General features: G+C 41.3%; 1 protein-coding gene across 8 annotated transcripts in view; it reads left to right on the top strand.

The window, feature by feature from the left end:
- Positions 1–19983, top strand: part of LOC109904602 (dystrobrevin beta-like) — a 69906-nt gene that overhangs the window by 11301 nt on the left and 38622 nt on the right. For 5 of the 8 annotated variants that reach the window (XR_004202682.1, XM_031787844.1, XM_031787843.1 and 2 more), the window contains exons 6-10: positions 1757–1911; positions 2257–2362; positions 2627–2793; positions 4605–4732; positions 17986–18060. Coding sequence is in view for 7 of the 8 variants with exons in the window: in XM_031787844.1 (XP_031643704.1) it covers positions 1757–1911; positions 2257–2362; positions 2627–2793; positions 4605–4732; positions 17986–18060 (631 nt within the window). In the remaining variant the exon portion in view is untranslated. The remainder of the gene's footprint in view (positions 1–1756; positions 1912–2256; positions 2363–2626; positions 2794–4604; positions 4733–17985; positions 18061–19983) is intronic. The other 3 variants (XM_031787849.1, XM_031787847.1, XM_031787845.1) reach the window with 2 other exon arrangements.

The following is a 19983-nucleotide window of genomic DNA, read 5'->3' as shown; positions in this document are numbered from 1 at the left end:
GTACCCCACACATAAAAATTATCTGTAAGATCCCTCAGTCAAGCAGTGAATTTCAAATATAGATTCAACCACAAAGACCAGGGAGGTTTTCCAATGCCTCGCAAAGAAGGGCACCTGTTGGTAGATTGGTAAAAATGTTTTAATAAATCAGACCTTGAATATCCCTTTGAGCATGGTGAAGTTATTATTTACACTTTGGATGGTGTATCAATACACTCAGTCATTACAAATATACAGGTGTCCTTCCTAACTCAGTTGCCAGAGAGGAAGGAAATCGCTCAGGGATTTCATCATGAGGCCAATGGTGACTTTAAAACAGAGTTTAATGGCTGTGATAGGAGAACTGAGGACGGATCAACAACATTGTAATTACTCCACAATACTAACCTTAAATGACAGAGTGAAAAGGAAGCCTGTACAGAATGAAAATATTCCAAAACATGCATCCTGTTTGCGACAAAGCATTAAAGTAATACTGCAAAGATGTGGCAAAGCAATTCACTTTTTGTCCTAAATACAACGTGTTGTGTTTGGGGCAAATCCAATACAACACAATACTGAGTACCACTCTCCATATTTTCAAGTATAGTGGTGGCTGCATCATGTTATGGGTATGCTTGTAATCGTTAAGGACTGGGGAGTTTTTCCAGGTAAAAAAAAGTATAAATGGAATGGAGCTAAGCACAGGCAGAATCCTAAAGGAAAACCTGGTTCAGTTCCCTTTCCTCCAGACACTGGGAGATTAATTCATCTTTCAACAGGACGAGTACATAAAACACAAAGCCAAATTTACGCTAGAGTTGCTTACCGAGAAGACAGTGAATGTTCCTGAGTGGCCGAGTTACAGTTTTGGCTTAAATCGTCTTGAAAATCTAGGGCAAGACCTGAAAATGGTTGTCTAGCAATGGTCAATAACCAATTTGACAGAGCTTGAAGACTTTTGGAAAGAATAATGGGCAAATGTTGCACAATCCAGGTGTGGAAAGCTCTTAGACTTCCCCAACAATTCACAGCTGTAATCGTTGCCAAAAGTGATTCTAAAATTGATTGACTTGGGTTGAATACTTATCTAATCAAGATATATTAGTGTTTTTTGTAAGTCTTTTACAAATGTTAGTTTTGCATTAGTATTTTGTGTAGACAGTTGACAATTTTTTTTTATAAATACGTTTTAATCCCACTTTGTGACACAACAAATGTGGAAAAGGTCAAGGGGTGTGAATACTTTCTGAAGGCAATGTAATTTAAGCTGAAAAACTGAAACGTTTTCTCTGTGGTATTATTTTTAAATTGTAGGATATTATCTTGCAATATTTGCTTAAACTGAAAGATGTTCTTTCCAATGCCAAGAGGAAGGCCTTTAAAATGTTCCTTTCCAGGGCCCGAGACTTAAGTAAAATTCCTATTATCCTTATATATATTTTTTATCTTACTTGATTTGTGTTCTGATTTTTAAACTGGGTTCCTGATGAATTTGCTTTAACAAAAGGGGTACGTGGCCCCAAAAGTTTGAGAATCCCTGGGCTACAGTGTCCGCAGTTGCATTATTTATACACAAAGGGATGCTGTTGAGTCACATTTCCAGCACTAACGTTGTTGTAGTTTAAGATGGAAGTGTGAAGAAGGATCATAGCTCATATTCAATACATTGTAGAAATGGTGTAGATGTATGTAAACTGATGTACTGTACATCAATCTGGTGTACTCACCACCTTTCTCTCTCCCTCTCTACTTCTCTCTCCCTCCTCTCTCTCAGGTATCTTCTCCCAGATCTCTGACTCTAATGGTGTGATGGCCTTTGCTAAGTTTGACCAGTTTCTTCGTGAAGTTCTGAAGCTGCCCACAGCTGTGTTCGAGGGCCCGTCGTTTGGATACACAGAACACGCCGTACGGACATGCTTCCCTCAGCAGGTACGTTGGACATACCAAGAGGGTTTCTCTCACTGAAATAATATACAACATGTATAATATACATGTTAGAGAGAGAGAGAGAGATATGAACATAGGATGAGGGAGGAACTCATCCTATGGTCCACAGACCATAAAAAACTACTCCAAAAGGTCGTCTGCAATAAGCAGAGTAGCAATAAGCACGTTCATCTATTATTGAACATGACCTTTTGCAGTGGTGTCCATTTAATTCACTATGGGTTACGTCCCAAATGGCGCCCTATTCCCTATATACTGCATTACTTTTGACCAGAGCCCAATGATGTGTTTGTATTTAGAAGTTATTCTCTGTCTAACTGAATATAGAAGAAGATCTTGCTGAACACGTTTTTGGACATTTTGATGGCAGATCCTCCCCCCCAGTGTCTCGTGTGGCTACCTCTCATGCACCGACTTGCTAATGTTGAAAATGGTAACGTTTCCCCTGTTATTACTTCCCTTGACTTTATTTTCACAGTGATTTGCCGAACACCAATAATAGTCATTCTAATCTAAGCATTTGTATCGAGAAATGGGGTAAGATTTGACTTAAAACCTGTAGGTATAATGCTTTAGAACTTATTTTTAAGCATATATGTGCTATTAAAATGTCTTATAATAAATCTTATATGTTAAGTCTCACTGTATCAACATTTCATCAGTGGCCTACTAACCATTTCTCTGTGGTTTCCTCTAGCCTTCCATCCCGTGGAATGTTCTTATTGCCGGAGTGAAAGTATGGTGGGGTTCCGTTACCGGTGCCAACAGTGCCATGGCTACCAACTCTGTCAAAGCTGCTTTTGGCGTGGCCATGCCAATGGTCCCCATAGCAACCAGCATCAGATGAAGGAGCACTCCTCTTGGGTAGGCACGGCAACCACAAAGTCTCTATCTCAATTGCTTATTAAAATCCCCCCTGTCCTTTTCTCCTCCCCTTCATCTGAACTGGTTGGAAAAAGAATGGACAGGTGAAAAGAATATGGTGGAAGCTCATTATTAGACTGGCTTTCAGCTGCTCAGTGCTTTCAGGTCAGTACAATGAAGGAGAGGAGGCGAAGAGGAGACAGTTCTTTGAAAAAGAGACCACCTCCCACAATCACACTTATACACACCAAAGATAAGTTATGATAGTTTCATCGAATACCAAGATTCAGCCTTCCTTTGCGCTCTGACAATCCAATAGCCGCCTGCATGCATAAGCAGAGCATTGGGCTTGTTTCTACATGAACTAACCTTTTTAAATATTCAGATTTATGGGTTTTTACTCATTTCAGCTAATTAAATTGAATGCTATGCCAATGCCAGCATTCTCCCAATTTTCAATCAGTGTGATGTAAATTGAAGCTGGGAGAATGATTTACACTGGTTCCAAATCCAATCCTGAACTCTGTGTGCCTGCGATCAGGATGGTAATGATTCTTTTATTTTGAGGGCATCATGCCCAGAATGAAATGGCTGAGCATATTTGGAAGTAGAAAAATGTTATTTCAATTGTCAGAGAAAACATCAAATCAAATCAAATCAAATGTATTTATATAGCCCTTCGTACATCAGCTGATATCTCAAAGTGCTGTACAGAAACCCAGTCTAAAACCCCAAACAGCAAGCAATGCAGGTGTAGAAGCACGGTGGCTAGGAAAAACTCCCTAGAAAGGCCAATACCTAGGAAGAAACCTAGAGAGGAACCAGGCTATGTGGGGTGGCCAGTCCTCTTCTGGCTGTGCCGGGTGGAGATTATAACAGAACATGGACAAGATGTTCAAATGTTCATAAATGACCAGCATGGTCGAATAATAATAAGGCAGAACAGTTGAAACTGGAGCAGCAGCACAGTCAGGTGGAAGTTGAAACTGGAGCAGCAGCATGGCCAGGTGGACTGGGGACAGCAAGGAGTCATCATGTCAGGTAGTCCTGGGGCATGGTCCTAGGGCTCAGGTCAGTTGAAACTGGAACAGCAGCATGGCCAGGTGGACTGGGGACAGCAAGGAGTCATCATGTCAGGTAGTCCTGGGGCATGGTCCTAGGGCTCAGGTCCTCCGAGAGAGAGAAAGAAAGAGAGAAGGAGAGAATTAGAGAACGCACACTTAGATTCACACAGGACACCGAATAGGACAGGAGAAGTACTCCAGATATAACAAACTGACCCCAGCCCCCCGACACATAAACTACTGCAGCATAAATACTGGAGGCTGAGACAGGAGGGGTCAGGAGACACTGTGGCCCCATCCGAGGACACCCCCGGACAGGGCCAAACAGGAAGGATATAACCCCACCCACTTTGCCAAAGCACAGCCCCCACACCACTAGGTGTGTAAAACATCTAGGACAAAGCAAAGAACTATGAATTCGGTCCCATTCTGCATGAACAAACCTTGTAATTCTCAGTACACTATGCATTGCATAATGTAACTGGGTATTTTAGAAATAGTTAAGGTCAATTACTATACATCTCTTTACACTACTTCTATAAGCAGTTTCCACATTATAACAGACAGGGTTGGGGTCAATTCCATTTCACTTCAATCAATTCAGGAAGTAAACTGGAATTTCCGTTTACTTCGTGAATTGACTGAATGTCCTGGATTGAATTAATTCAATTCTAATTAACCCCTAACCATGATAATAAAAATAGTGAATATGATGTCTACCGTCTGTCTTGTTTCTGCCTCTCACAGAAGTCTCCAGCTAAAAAGCTAAGTCACGCCATCAGTAAGTCTCTGGGCTGTGTCCCCATTGGAGAGCTACCTCACCCAGTGTTCCCTGAGCTGTTAGAGAAACCCCAGGACAGCGTGCCACACACTGTGTAAGTACATTTGGACTCTTCTGTCACCACTGGACACAGATTAAGCCTAGTACTAGACATACATTTACATGAGTCATTTAGCAGACTCTCTAATCCAGAGTGATTTACACTAGTGCATTCATCTTAAGATAACTAAGTCATAAAATAACATACCACAGTAAGTAAGTAGTAAGTTCATTTTCCCTCAACAAGGTAGTTGTCACCAAAGTCAGTGCTAGTAGGGAAAGACAAGTGCTTATCATTTTTTTGTTTTGGGTGGGTGGGTGGGGGGGGTGTAATTTAAGATACTTCTTAAAGAGGTAGGTTTTCAGATGTTTTGGGAAGATGGGCAGGGACTCTGTCCTGACATTAGGGGGGAGACTGGTTCCACCATTGGGGTGCCAGGACAGAGAAGAGCTTTGACTGGGCTGTGCGGGAGCTGCCCACCTAGACTAAAGAGCATGTTCAAAGGAGATTGCTCATGGAACATCTAGGCCTAATCTGTGTCCATGAGACTGCCCTCTTATGTCTACTTCACCAAGAGAGTCCCTCTGTCTCTGATGTCATCAAGTGCTGCACTGTAAGTTGTCCAAACTCCATAGGATAAAATCATTGGCTTTCAAGCTCAATGCCAATTGATGGTGCATTGTCAATAGTTTCTCACTAAGATTGGAAGGCCATGATTATTTAGTTATATGTGAGAAAGCTGATGTGTTACATTGGTTTATTGAGAGATGGGTGCTTGCATAGAAATATAATGATATATTATATTCTAAGTAATTGGATTATATTCACACTATTTGACTTTCTCCACATTGTGGGGTGTTACAGCCATAATTTAACATGGATTAGATGTAGATATGCTTGTCTCTGGTCTACACACGATACCCCATAATGTCATGGTGGAATTAGGTTTTTTCAAAATGTTTACAATTTATTTAAAAATGAAAAGCTGAAATGTCTTGCGTCAATAACTATTCAACCCCTTTCTTATGGCCTAAATCAATTCTGGAGTAAAAATGTGCTTAACAAGTCGCATAAGTTGCATGGACTCACTCTGTGCAATAAAAGCGTTAAATGTGATTTTTGAATGACTACCTCATCTCTGTACCCCATACATACAATTATCTATAAGGTCCCTTAGTCGAGCAGTGAATTTCAGGCACAGATTCAACCACAATGACCAGGGAGGTATTCCAATGCCTCGCAAAGAAGGGCACTTATTGGTAGATGGGTAAAAATGTAAAAAGCAGACATTGAATATCCCTTTGAGCATAGTGAAGTTACTAATTACACTTTGGATTGTGTATCATCAATACACCCAGTTACTACAAAGATACAGGCGTCCTTCCTAACTCAGTTGACGGAGAGGAAGGAAACCACTCAGGGATTTCACCATGAGGCCAATGGTGACTTTAAAACAGTTAGCTTAATGGCTGTGGTAGGAGAACCGACCTAATGGACAGAGTGAAAAGAAGAATGCCTGTATAGAATAAAAAATATTCCAAAACATGGATCCTGTTTGCTACAAGGCATTAAAGTAATACTGTAAGAAATGTGTCAAAGCAATTCACTTTTTGTCCTGAATACAAAGTGTTAGGTTTGGGGCAAATCCAATCCAACACAATACTGAGTACCACTCTCCATATTTTTAAGTATAGTGGTGGCTGCATCATGTTATGCTTGTAATCGTTGAGGACTGAGGAGTTTTTTCCAACAATAATAATAAATGGAATGGAGCTAAGCAACAGGCAGAATCCTAAAGGAAAACCTGGTTCAGTTCCCTTTCCTCCAGACACTGGGAGATGAATTCATCTTTCAACAGGACGAGAACATAAAACACAAAGCCAAATTCACGCTAGAGTTGCTTACCGAGAAGACAGTGAATGTTCCTGAGTGGCCAAGTTACAGTTTTGACTTAAATCGTCTTGAAAATCTAGGGCCAGACCTGAAAATGTTTGTTTAGCAATGATCTACAACCAATTTCACAGAGCTTGAAGAATAATAAAAACATTTGAAAAAGTAATGATGGGCAAATGTTGCACAATTCAGGTGTGGGACGTTCTTAGACTTACCCAGAGAGACTCGCTGGCGTTTCTGCAAAGTATTGTCCTAGGGGTGTGAGTACTTATATAAATGAGATATTTCTGTATTTCATTTTTCATTCTTAATAAATTTGCAAACATTTCTAAAAACATGTTTTAACTTTGTCATGGGCTATTGTGTGAAGATTGGTGAGAGAGAAAAATATATATATTTGATCAATTCTGAATTCAGGCTGAAATACAACAAAATGTGGAATAAGTCAAGGTGTATGAATACTTTCTGAAGGCTCTGTTGCCAATTGGGTGTTTTGAAAAGCGGTTCTAAGTGATTCTATTTCTGTAGGTGCTTTGAACAACATTTTGGTCCCCATCAACTCGTTGTTTGTTATGTAATGAAGCTGGAGCTTTGCTATAAATCTAAGGCTTTGGCTGTGAAGCCTTCCTTAAATCATTATAGAAACAGTTTTATATCCTACTGGCTGTCACATAACCAAAGTTACATTTCTGTACATTTCATGTTATTTCAGAATAATATCTACTGTGTTCCATATCGAACAGTAACTGAATGCCTCGATGCCTGTCTGCCTGCTTTTATATAGCAAGCCACATCTACTTGACTCACTGTCAGTAGGAGCGATCCATTTTCATGAATGGGGTGGTGTACCTAATAAACTGACCGGGGAGTGTATATTGCCTTACATGTGTAGATTGAAGCTAAAACTGACCTCAAGTTGACTGTGCCCCACTAGTAACCAGATTTGCTATAGCCTATAGCTAGTTTCTGTAACCTGGGTGCCAGTCTGTTACTGGTTTCTTGCCAACTCATGATGGAATTGTCATTAAGTCTGACTTGGAGTAGGCAAAAGATCTATTGGTGCTTTCTTGCTTACTCCTACCATATGATTGTTGTTTGGCATGACAGCACAAACAGATCTGGGACCAGGCTATTGTTAGTGTGCTGCTTTGTTGCTATTTTGGGGTTCCAGTAAAAGTTGACACAGGATGAGGGTTATTCAGAGTTCCTCCCTCTCCTGGCTGTCATCTCATCTCCCTCCATCCCTCTCTTCTCCACCCTTCTTTCCTCTCTCCCTCTATTCATCACTTTCCCTTCCTTCCCTCCCTCTATCCCTCCCTTCCCTTTTAAATAGGAAGGATGTTGAAAACTAGTTTCTGGGTTCAACCAAACCAAACACACAATTGTTATCAGAATGTGGTGACAGCAGGGGATGAGTCTGAGTAGTGCAGTATTATGGACCATAATGAAGTTAGATGGGACTGAAAAGTAATATTCAGACTGTAAAACCTCAGCCTTAGAAGTAAATCTCATAAAACCAGACTCTCTCATCACCATATCGGCTCTGACCAGATGGCACAATGTTCCGTTTCTTTTGCACATGGATTCTACTTCTTAATTTTTATATTTCAATTTAAAATCTGAGGCAATTACACTGCTCTTCCTTCCAGTTATATTCTCTGGAACCCTTTTTGGAAAGCATTTTTGGGGGAAAAACATCCACTATCTCAAATTATCTTTAGCAAAGCCCTAAAGGTGGTTCCAAATGGCACTCTATTCCCTATAGTGAATTACTTTTGACTAGAGCCCTATTGGCCCTGGTCAAAAGTAATGCACTATAAAGGGAATGAATGAAACAGTGCAATTAGGATGATGGAGTTTAAATGGAACTCTGGCTGCAGTGTTAAAGACATGGCCAGATGTAATGGCTGCCATTTAGGACGTTGATCTAGTCTTCTGTTTTCTAATAAGGACACATTTATTCTGAGAGGATGAAGTTTTTGAAATGTCCTGAATTTGTATTAGTAGGCCTGAACCGAAAGGAAACAGTGCAATTAGGATGACGGTGTTTAAATGTCCTTGATAGTTTATGTGTGATTGATATGTAGGCTACGTATGCCTTTTTAACCACCGTTGGAGTCACTTAGAAATGTCCTTGTTTTTGAAAGAAAAGCCAATTTTTTTTTTGTCCATTTAAAATAACATGAAATTGAACAGAAATATAGCGTAGACATTATTAATGTTGTAAATGACTATTGTAGCTGGAAACGGCAGATGTTTTATGGAATATCTACATAGGCGTACAGAGGTCCATTATCAGCAACCATCCCTCCTGTGTTCCAATGGCACGTTGTGTTAGCTAATCCAAGTTTTTATCATTTTAAAAGGATAATTAATCATTAGAAAACCAGCACAGCTGAAAACTGTTGTGCTGATTAAAGAAGCAATACAACTGGCCTTCTTTCATTGAGTATCTGGAGCATCAGCATTTGTGGGTTCGATTACAGGCTCAAAATGGCCAGAAACAAAGAACTTTCTTCTGAAACTCATCAGTCTATTCTTATTCTGAGAAATGAAGGCTATTCCATGCGAGAAATTGGCAAGAAACTGAAGATCTCATACAACGCTGTATACTACTCCCTTCACAGAACAGCGCAAACTGGCCCTAACCAGTCCTCTTGCTCAACTGAGCAAGAGGACACGCACATTAGAGTGAGAAACAGACACCTCATAAGTCCTCAACTGGCACCTTCATTAAATCGTACCCACAAAATACCAGTCTCAACATCAACAGTGAAGAGGTGACTCCGGTATGCTGGCCTTCTATGCAGAGTTGCAAAGAAAAATCAATATCTCAGACTGGCCAATAACAATAAAAGATTAAGATGGGCAAAAGAACACAGACACGAGACAGAGATACTCTGCCTAGAAGGCCGCATCCCAGAGTTGCCTCTTCACTGTTGACGTTGAGACTGGTGTTTTGCAGGTACTATTTTTAAAATAAGTGTTCATTCAGTATTGTTGTAATTGTCATTATTACAAATAAAAAATATGCCGATTAATCGGTATCGGCTTTTTTGGTCCTCCAATAATCGGTATCGGCATTGAAAAATCATAATCAGTCAACCTCTAGTGCGATTGTCTCATGTTGTTTTATTCCTTTAGTCAATAGTGTCATTGCAATTGGAAATAGCTATACAATTCACTTTGTTGTGAGTACGATTTTAATTTTATGACAGGGATATTGACAGACGGAGAGAAAGGGGGAGAGAGTGCATTACTGGGAAGTAGTGGATTCATTTGATTTTTTTGTTGTTGCAGCCTGCAGATTGCATATATTATTTCCAAATGCTTTCCTTCAAGCTGATTTCTGAAGTCAGAAATAGAAGGAAAGAGATGTCTCACCAGGAATAGAGGCGAGACTGATTTATGAAAGTACAGCATTCTCTTCTCTGTCCTCGATGCCACAGGCAAGGCACAATGAGTAGGATGTCATACATTGCCATTAGATGCCCACTCTTCGTGACAACGCTAAGCTAGCTCATTGCAGAACTTTGATCATAGAATGCCTAAATATACTGTTGACTTGTTCTTATTATTTGACCTTTTGATCTCTGTGGCACCTCTTATTGGGTTGTGGATCGTTGTGATGGGAACTTGTGACATCACGTGTGGCTGAAATCATTCTCGGGGAGTCATACTGAGACCAAGGTCCCTTTTACAGATGAGCCTTGAATTAAAGAAATTACAGAAAATGCACAAAATATAAATACAAAATGCAAAGCAACATTTAAAACAATTATTATAATCATCATCAGTAATAAGGTCCTCAATCAGCTTTCTGAATTGCTCTACAGGCACCAAAACATTATTTTGTAATAACATTTGGAAGATTGTTCCACAAATAAGGCCCAAGAACTAAAAGCTGATTTACCTAACTCCGACACCAAAGGATTTTCCAGAGTTATCAATCCCTGAGACCAGGGGTGGTACCTCCTATGTCTGAGGTTTAGTAGTGATGTTAGGTACAGTGGGACTTTTTTATAAAGGGCTTTATACATTGCTATGTTTTCATGTATCAACCTATGTGACGTCAGAGGGCCATCCAACTTTCTGGTAGAGAATGCAGTGATGATATCACAGAGGGCCATCAACTTTCTGGTAGAGAATGCAGTGATGACATCACAGAGGGCCATCAACTTTCTGGTAGAGAATGCAGTGATGACATCACAGAGGGCCATCAACGTTCTGGTAGAGAATGCAGTGATGACATCACAGAGGGCCATCCAACTTTCTGGTAGAGAATGCAGTGATGACATCACAGAGGGCCATCCAACGTTCTGGTAGAGAATGCAGTGATGACATCACAGAGGGCCATCCAACGTTCTGGTAGAGAATGCAGTGATGACATCACAGAGGGCCATCCAACGTTCTGGTAGAGAATGCAGTGATGACATCACAGAGGGCCATCCAACTTTCTGGTAGATAATGCAGTGATGACATCACAGAGGGCCATCCAACTTTCTGGTAGATAATGCAGTGATGAGTACTAAACATGTCTCCCGTAATAAAGAGCAGTGCGTTTTATAAGAAACTGCATCTGACGGCTTTAATGAAGTGGCAGAAAGTCAACGGAATTATCTGCTTTCTACTATTTACCAAGAGGCAGGACCGACTTCTAGAAAAGAAGCCCATTTTTATTCTTAGCTTCTTAACTAAGTCATCGGTATGCTTTTTAAAAGACAGCTTTCGGTCTGTCCAGATATTTGTAAGCAGGGACAGAATCAATATGGACACCATCTAGTTCTAGAGAACAACGTATACAGAGTTTTACCTGCCGAGAGAGATTCTCAGAGCACGTCATTCCTTTTTATACAAGAGTCTTTTCCCCCACTACTCTTAATACCACTCAGTAAATAGGAGTTCTATCTGTACACTGTTTGCTGAAAGGTTTGATGGTTTACTTCTCAGTGGATAGTATAGTGCTGTATATGAAAGGCCTTTTATGTAATGGGCCTTAGATAAGTGTCATCGCTGCCTGGGCGGAGGAACTGTGCACGTATGTAAATGTCATTGTCAGAGAAGGCAGTCATGCATTTATTTCACAGAACGACAAAAACAAAATGATGGGAGAAAAAAATCTAGTCTATTTAGAGGTTGAGATGAAGTGCGCTATTGAGAAAAAGATAATTTTTATTTTAGAATTTTTTTAGTGTTTATTTCACTTTTGTTTTATCTATTTCACTTGCTTTGGCAATGTAAACATATGTTTCCCATGCCAATAAAGCCCCTTAAATTTAAATTGAATTGAAGGAGAGGAGGGGAAGGGACTGTATCGTCATAGTCATGTGACTGCTGGGTCTCCTTGGAGACAGCAGCAGTGTAGTTCAATAAGATGCTGCTGGCTCAGTTAAGAGCAGAGCGGACCAGGGTAGGCAGCTGGCTACAGCAGCGCTTGAATGGTTAGCTGTATTTGGCTAGTCGGACTGTTGCTTTCTACCCTCCAAAGGAGGTGAGTGAGATCTCATTATATCCTTATCTCAGGTATTATTGTATTAGGGTCCTGGATGAAAGCGGACGCTGGCTTTTTACACTATTGTTAGTCGTAAATATTTGAGTTGAGATTTAACTTGTTTGTCAGAATTTTACTAAACTAGAGATATATTTTTAGGGACACTATATTCCTATAACATTCCCCTTTTCCTTGTCTGAACTGGATCAACATACTCTTTTATTGTTTTGGACTTGGGATTTTATATGGAGGTTTAAAAAAAGTAGTTAAAAATATGTTCCTTATTATAAACTGAGTGGTTTGAGCCCTGAATGCTGATTTGCTGACAGCCGTGGTATATCAGACTGTATACCACTGGTATGACAACATTTTCACTGCTCTAATTTTGTTGGTAACCAGTTTATAATAGCAACTCGGGGGGGGGGGGGGGGGGGGTTGTGGTATATGGCCAATATATCATGGCTAAGGGCTGGATCCAGGCACGCCACGTTGCGTTGCGCCTAAGAATAGCCCTTAGCCCGGGCCGTATACCACAACCCCTCAAGCATTATTGCTTAAGTGTGCCTTCAAGTTATTAGCTGGACTCTGGGGGATCTAATATTGGATCTCCATGTTAATACTCTGCTGACCACCTGTGTGCCCCCTCACTCATTAGTAGTACTGTGAGTGAATCATGAATTCAGTTGCTTATTAAGAGAAATACTGATGAAAATATGATCCAGTACTATAAAGGTTGAACATTCTTTGAAAACATTTTAGGAGAAACGAACAGTATGCTAATTATGATTATTGCTACTATTATGATATCAGTACTCAGTTGTGTTGTGACAAGGTAGGGGTGGGATACTTTAAAAAAATATATATATATATATTTAACCTTTATTTAACTAGGTAAATCAGTTAATAAGAACAAATTCTTATTTACAATGACGGCCTACCAAAATAACTCCTGTGGGGACTGGGGCTGGGATTAAAATTTAAATATAGGACAAAACACACATCACGACAAGAAAAACAACAACACTATATAAAGAGAGACCCAAGACGACAACATCACATGGCAGCAACATCACATGGCAGCAACACAACATGACAGCAACACAACATGGCAGCAGCACAACATGGCAGCAACACAACATGACAGCAACACAACATGACAGCAACACAACATGACAGCAACACAACATGACAGCAACACATGAAAACACAGCATGATAGCAAAACATGACACCGCTCCATGGTAGCAACACAACATGACAGCAACACAACATGACAGCAGCACAACATGGCAGCAACACAACATGGCAGCAACACAACATGACAGCAACACATAATGACAGCAACACAACATGACAGCAACACAACATGACAGCAACACAACATGACAGCAACACAACATGACAGCAACACAACATGGCAGCAACACAACATGGCAGCAACACAACATGGCAGCAGCACAACATGGCAGCAACACAGCATGGCAGCAACACAGCATGGCAGCAACACAACATGGCAGCAACACAACACAACATGGCAGCAACACAGCATGGCAGCAACACAGCATGGCAGCAACACAGCATGGCATCAACACAACATGACAGCAACACATGGCAGCAACACATGAAAACACAGCATGGTAGCAACACATGACAGCAACACAACATGGCAGCAACACAACATGACAGCAGCACAACATGACAGCAGCACAACATGACAGCAGCACAACATGACAGAAACACAACATGGCAGCAACACAACATGGCAGCAACACAACATGGCAGCAACACAACATGGCAGCAACACAACATGACAGCAACACAACATGACAGCAACACAACATGACAGCAACACATGAAAACACAGCATGATAGCAAAACATGACACCGCTCCATGGTAGCAACACAACATGACAGCAACACAACATGACAGCAGCACAACATGGCAGCAACACATGACAACGCTCCATGGTAGCAACACAACATGACAGCGACACAACATGGCAGCAGCACAAAACAGGGTACAAACATTATCAGGCACAGACAACAGCACAAAGGGGAAGAAGGTAGAGACAACAATACATCACGCAGAGCAGCCACAACTGTCAGTAAGTGTCCATGGCTTCAGTCCAAACACTTAAAAGACACACCCTATCCCCTCAGCCCTCAAAGTGGACACTTCTGATGACGTATCATGACGTCTGACGAGTATACACTTGCAGGGCAAGGGGCGAGGGAGGAAATAATTATTTTTAAATGAACCGCCCTTGCCCAGAAATGTGTCACTCATTCATCCCGGGATGATTGTGTTTTCAGCCACTGGGTGCTTTATACGCGCTACAGTCAATTATGATTGCATGTCTACTTATATTGAATATATTATAAATGATTAATATACGCCTACTGTAGGATAGCTAGCAAATTAATGAGCTAACTAACGTTAGCCCTGCCTAGCTAGAACTTCTGAAGAAGGAAACTGTTTTATTTGGACAATTTCCAAAAGATAACCAAAACAAAACCATCATTACTTTTACGAGATGTGTTTGTGGCGTCATGTGAATTAGTAGCACAATGTCTAACCTTTTTACATTTGTTTTTACTTGCACTTGTATATTGACTTCTCCATTGATGTTTTTAAGTTTTTGCAGCCTTTTCTTAGTGGATGTACAATGGTCGAAAATTTGAATTATGGGGAGTTTCAGGCCCCGGAGTGAACATAATTATACACTTGCAAACTCGACTAAAACAAGGGCTCAGGGCCTTACGTTGCAAACTTCCTTTGCTTGGCTAATCATTTGGACTGCCCTCCAAGATTGTGACTGGGATTCCCCCATTGGCATAAGCCGAGTGTAAGTAGACCAGAGTGTGTCTTTCATGAGTTTGAACCGCAGCCCATGATTGAATCTTTGAATAAAGAGATGGAGATAAAACTGTCCAGTTTGCAATGGTGGAAAAAGTACCCAATTTTCATACTTCATACTAAAAGTAAAGATACCTTAAAAGAAAATGACACAATAAAAGTGAAAGTTACCAAGTAAAATACTACTTGAGTACTTAAGTATCAAAAGTAAAAGTATAAATCATTTAAAATGTATTATATTAAGAAAAACCAAACATGATTTTCTTCTTTTTTTTTTGTGTACAGATAGCCAGGGGCACAGTTCAACAAACATAGCATTTGTGTTTAGTGAGTCTGCCAGATCAGAGGCAGTAGGGACGACCGTGGATGTTGTATCGATAAGTATGTGAATTAGCCAATTTTCCTGTCCTACTAAGCATTCAAAATGTAACGAGTACTTTTGGGTGTCAGGGAAAATGTAAGGAGTAAAAAGTAAATGATTTTCTTTAGGAATGTAGTGGAGTAAAAGTTGTTCAAAATATAAATAGTACAGTATAGATACCCCCAAAAAACTACTTAAGTAATACTTTAAAGTATTTTTACTTAAGTACTTTACAGCTCTGCCAGTTTGAGTGTGTGTTGCAGTTCGTTCCAGTCTCTAGCTGTAGCGAACTGAGAAGATGAGCGACCCAGGGATATGTGTGCTTTGGGGACCTTTAACAGAACTGTGATGGACAGAACAGGTATTGTATGTGGAGGATTAGGGCTACAGTAGCTATCTCAGATAGTGAGGCCTAAGAGGGTTTAATAAAGAAGCATCAACAAGTAGGACTTGCGAAGGGTAAACAGAGATGACCAGTTTACAGAGGAGCATAGAGTGCAGTTATGTGTTCTATAAGGAGCATTGGTGGCAAATCTGATGGCTGAATGGTAAAGAACATCTAGCCTCTCGAGAGCACCCTTACCTGTCGATCTATAAATTATGTCTTCGTAATCTAGCATGGGTAGGATGGTCATCTGAATCAGGGTTAGTTTGGCAGCTGGGGTGAAAGATGAGCGATTACGATAGAGGAAACCAAGTCTAGATATAACCTTGATATGTGCTGAGAGAAGGACAGTGTACCTTCTAACCATACTCCCAAGTACTTGTATGAGGTGACTACCTCAAGTTCTAAACCGACAGATGTAGTAATCACAGCTATGAGGAGAGGGGAATTCTTCTTACCAATCCACAGGACCTTTTAGTTTTGGAAAGCTTGTTGTAGAGCGTTTAACATAACATTTGGGGAGGGGCCAGCTGAGTATAAGACTGTACCATCTGCATATAAATGGATGAGAGAGCACAGGAGGTATGTTGTTGATGTAAATTGAGAAGAGCGTGGGGCCTAGGATTGAGCCCTGGGGTACTCCCTTGGTGACAGGCAGTGGCTGAGACAGCAGATGTTCTGACTTTAAACACTGCACTCTTTGAGAGGTAGTAAGAAAATCAGGCCAAAGACCCGTAAGAGGCGCCAATACTCCTTAGCCGGCCCACAAGAATGGAACGGTCTACCGTATCAAAAGCTTTGGCCAGGTCAATAAAAATAGCACCACAACATTGCTTAGAATCAAGGATAATGGTCACATCATTGAGGACCTTTAAGGTTGCAGTGACACATCCATAACCTGAGCGGAAACCAGATTGCATAGCAGAGAGAATACTAGTCAGTTGATTGACAAGTTTTTCCAACACTTTTGGCCTATAACATTTAGGATCAGCTTGATCTCCCCTTTAAATAAAGGACGCACTGTGGCTGACATCCAAGCAATTGGAACCACCACAGAGAGGAGAAACAGGTTAAAAAGGTCAGAAATAGGCTTGGTGATGATAGGGGCAGCAACCTTAAAGAAGAACGCCCCTCTGGGTGATTGTTCCTGTCTTTGTGTTTGCACCAGATAGGACTGTTTTAGGTTTTCTCACGTTTGTTGTTTTTGTTAGTTATCTCATGTGTAGTGTCTTTATAAATTAAAGAACATGAATAACCACCATGCTGCATTTTGGTCCGCCTCTACTTCACCTAAAGAAAGCCGTTACAGATGGGGGAAAAATTGTAGATTAAATGGATGAGATGGAGAAAAAAATACCAAATTTAGTTTAACTATTATTTCTCTATACATTGAACTATAGTGTGAATTTGAAGTTAATGGTCCGAGCACAGGACCAAGCAGAGAGAGAGTCCCAGCCAGCTAGCACAGGACCAAGCAGAGAGAGAGTCCCAGCCAGCTAGCACAGGACCAAGCAGAGAGAGAGTCCCAGCCAGCTAGCACAGGACCAAGCAGAGAGAGAGTCCCAGCCAGCTAGCACAGGACCAAGCAGAGAGAGAGTCCCAGCCAGCTAGCACAGGACCAAGCAGAGAGAGAGTCCCAGCCAGCTAGCACAGGACCAAGCAGAGAGAGAGTCCCAGCCAGCTAGCACAGGACCAAGCAGAGAGAGTCCCAGGCAGCCAGCGAGCACAGGACCAAGCAGAGAGAGAGTCCCAGCCAGCTAGCACAGGACCAAGCAGAGAGAGTCCCAGCCAGCCAGCTAGCACAGGACCAGGCTTCCGGGAGACCCATGGGGCGGCGCACAATTGGCTTATCGTCGTCCGGGTTAGGGAGGATTTGGCCGGAGGTTTCCTCCGACACATTTGTGCAGCTGGCTTCCGGGTTAAATGGGCATTGTGTCAAGAAGCAGTGCCGATTGGTTGTGTTGTGTTTCGGAGGACGCACGGCTCTCGACCTTCGCCTCTCCCGAGTCCATACGGGAGTCACAGCGATGGAACAGAGAGAGCCTGTAACTACCAATTGAATACCACGAAATTGGGGAGAAAAAGGGGTAAAAAAGAATATATATTTTTAAACATGTATTACGATTTCGCATACAGTGTAGCAATAAAGCGGTGTAATCTTTTGTTACTACATACAGCACAGTAGTTTTGTATGATAATGCTTACAGTCATGGTGGTATATTCAGGACTCCTACAGTAATGTAATCTAACCCCATATTCGGTGTATAAGTCTGTGTTCACAGTGTAAAAATAAAGTGGTGTAATCTTGTGTTTTACTGCAGTCAGCCGAAGCCAGTAGCCAACAACATGAACAACACAATGTTCATGTCCTCTGGTGTACCTACTCCTACTCAAAGGTAAGTGCCTCAGTATTGGCTTTGATATGCCCCTATAGCTAGCTATCATTTCTAACTTACTGTATTTCCTCTGAGTTCCTCACCAACTGCTACTAGCCTCTTATGTCCTGCTCCTGTGTCTTTAAAGATGTCTTCCCCCTGTGTCTTTTAATACGTCAGTCCCCCTGTGTCTTCCCCTGTGTCTTTAAAGATGTCTTCCCCTGTGTCTCCAAAGTTGTCTTCCCCTGTGTCTTTAAAGATGTCTTCCCCTGTGTCTTTAAAGATGTCTTCCCCTGTGTCTCCAAAGATGTCTTCCCCTGTGTCTCCAAAGATGTCTTCCCCTGTGTCTTCCCCTTGAGTCCTGAGACTACTCATTATTATTTGTTTACTGATATAGCAGCCCTAATGAAGAAATCCTTAACAGCAGTTGATTGAAGTAACATGTATGCAAGGGTTCAATGGCTTTGTCATTAGAAGTAGAATAGTACCGTGTGTAGTACCCCAGTACCGGCGCGTGTAGTACCCCATGTAGTACCGCGATGTAGGCAGGCATTGGCAGCAGCTCCGGGGCAATTTGAGAGGCAAGATTCAGAACACATTCTCCTCCAGGAGGACATCCACCCACACACACACACACACACACACACACACACACACTTCCTTAGTTTGCTTCTGATCTGATAATGCGATAGAAAACACTACCGTATCTCCTGGGATCACTGCTTTTTTCAGCACGTACTGCATTCTCTCTCTCTCTCTCACTCACTCACTCACTCACTCACTCACTCACTCACTCACTCACTCACTCACTCACTCTCTCACACTCACACTCACACACACACACACACAGTATTTAGATTAGTATCAGCAGGCAGTCTAAAGGAAGCTGACTTGTTGTTCTATCGTCACCCCAGGCAGTCGCTATAGAAGTTACATGATGCTGTGTGCATTTAGATGAGGGAGGTCAACAGGAGGTGTGTGTGTGAGAGAGAGAGCATGGAGTACGTGCTGAAAAAAGCTGTGATCCCAGGAGATACGGTAGTGTTTTCTCTTGCATTATCAAATCAGAAGCAAACTAAGGAAGTGTGTGTGCGCATGTGCGTTCATGTATATTTGTGTGTGTTTGCGAAGCAGCAATCCAGCCTGTCCCCTCCCAGATCCTCCTAGCGTCTGATTGTGTGCGCTGACATACTGTCACTTTTCCTCTGTAAATATGAATCCATGTCATTATTACTGTGTTCTGCTTGTCTTCCACTGAAGGGTGTCCGAGATGTCACTACAGCTGAGAAATGGGCCTTTGCTTTAACTCACTGGCTCTTAGCTGAGTGTCATGCACCAAAAGAATTCAAGCTTCAAGTTTATTCGCCATATACTGTATGTTATAAAAACATAGGAACTCTCTCACTAGAGCTCTCACATTTAAAAACACTGCCTACAGTATCTTCATTGTTTTATGTCCCAAGTTATACAGTGTAATATTTGTATATATATTTTTATATATATATATAATTCCTGATTCTAGTTGATGATGCTATTTTGTCTTTTAGAGTTTAGAAATTTTACATTTTTTTATGTCCATCAAAAATGTGTGTGATTATAGGCCCAACTTTTACAGAATCAGTCTTGCACCTGAAGCGATTCTCTGTCTGCTGACAAAGCAACTTCTCCCTCCTCCTACCAGCTCTCCGACAGAGAGATCCCTCAGCACTTGTCTTCCAAGGACCACCTCACAATTTATGACCTAATACTCAATCACAACCACAGTGCCAGAGAAATCAAAACAGATTATTTGCTTTTGGACAGCTCGATTAGTTTTATTTTGGAGTTAACGGAGTATTGACCGAAACTCCACCAGATAGGAACTCAGACTCAACGTGCTAGGAGGGAGGAGTCAATACTGTTGTCGTCATGCCCCAAGTTGAGAACACTAATACTCCCACTTGA

Source organism: Oncorhynchus kisutch, linkage group LG14 (genome assembly GCF_002021735.2).
Source record: "Oncorhynchus kisutch isolate 150728-3 linkage group LG14, Okis_V2, whole genome shotgun sequence".
NCBI lineage: Eukaryota > Metazoa > Chordata > Actinopteri > Salmoniformes > Salmonidae > Oncorhynchus > Oncorhynchus kisutch.
This window is presented reverse-complemented; position numbering and strand designations above follow the sequence as displayed.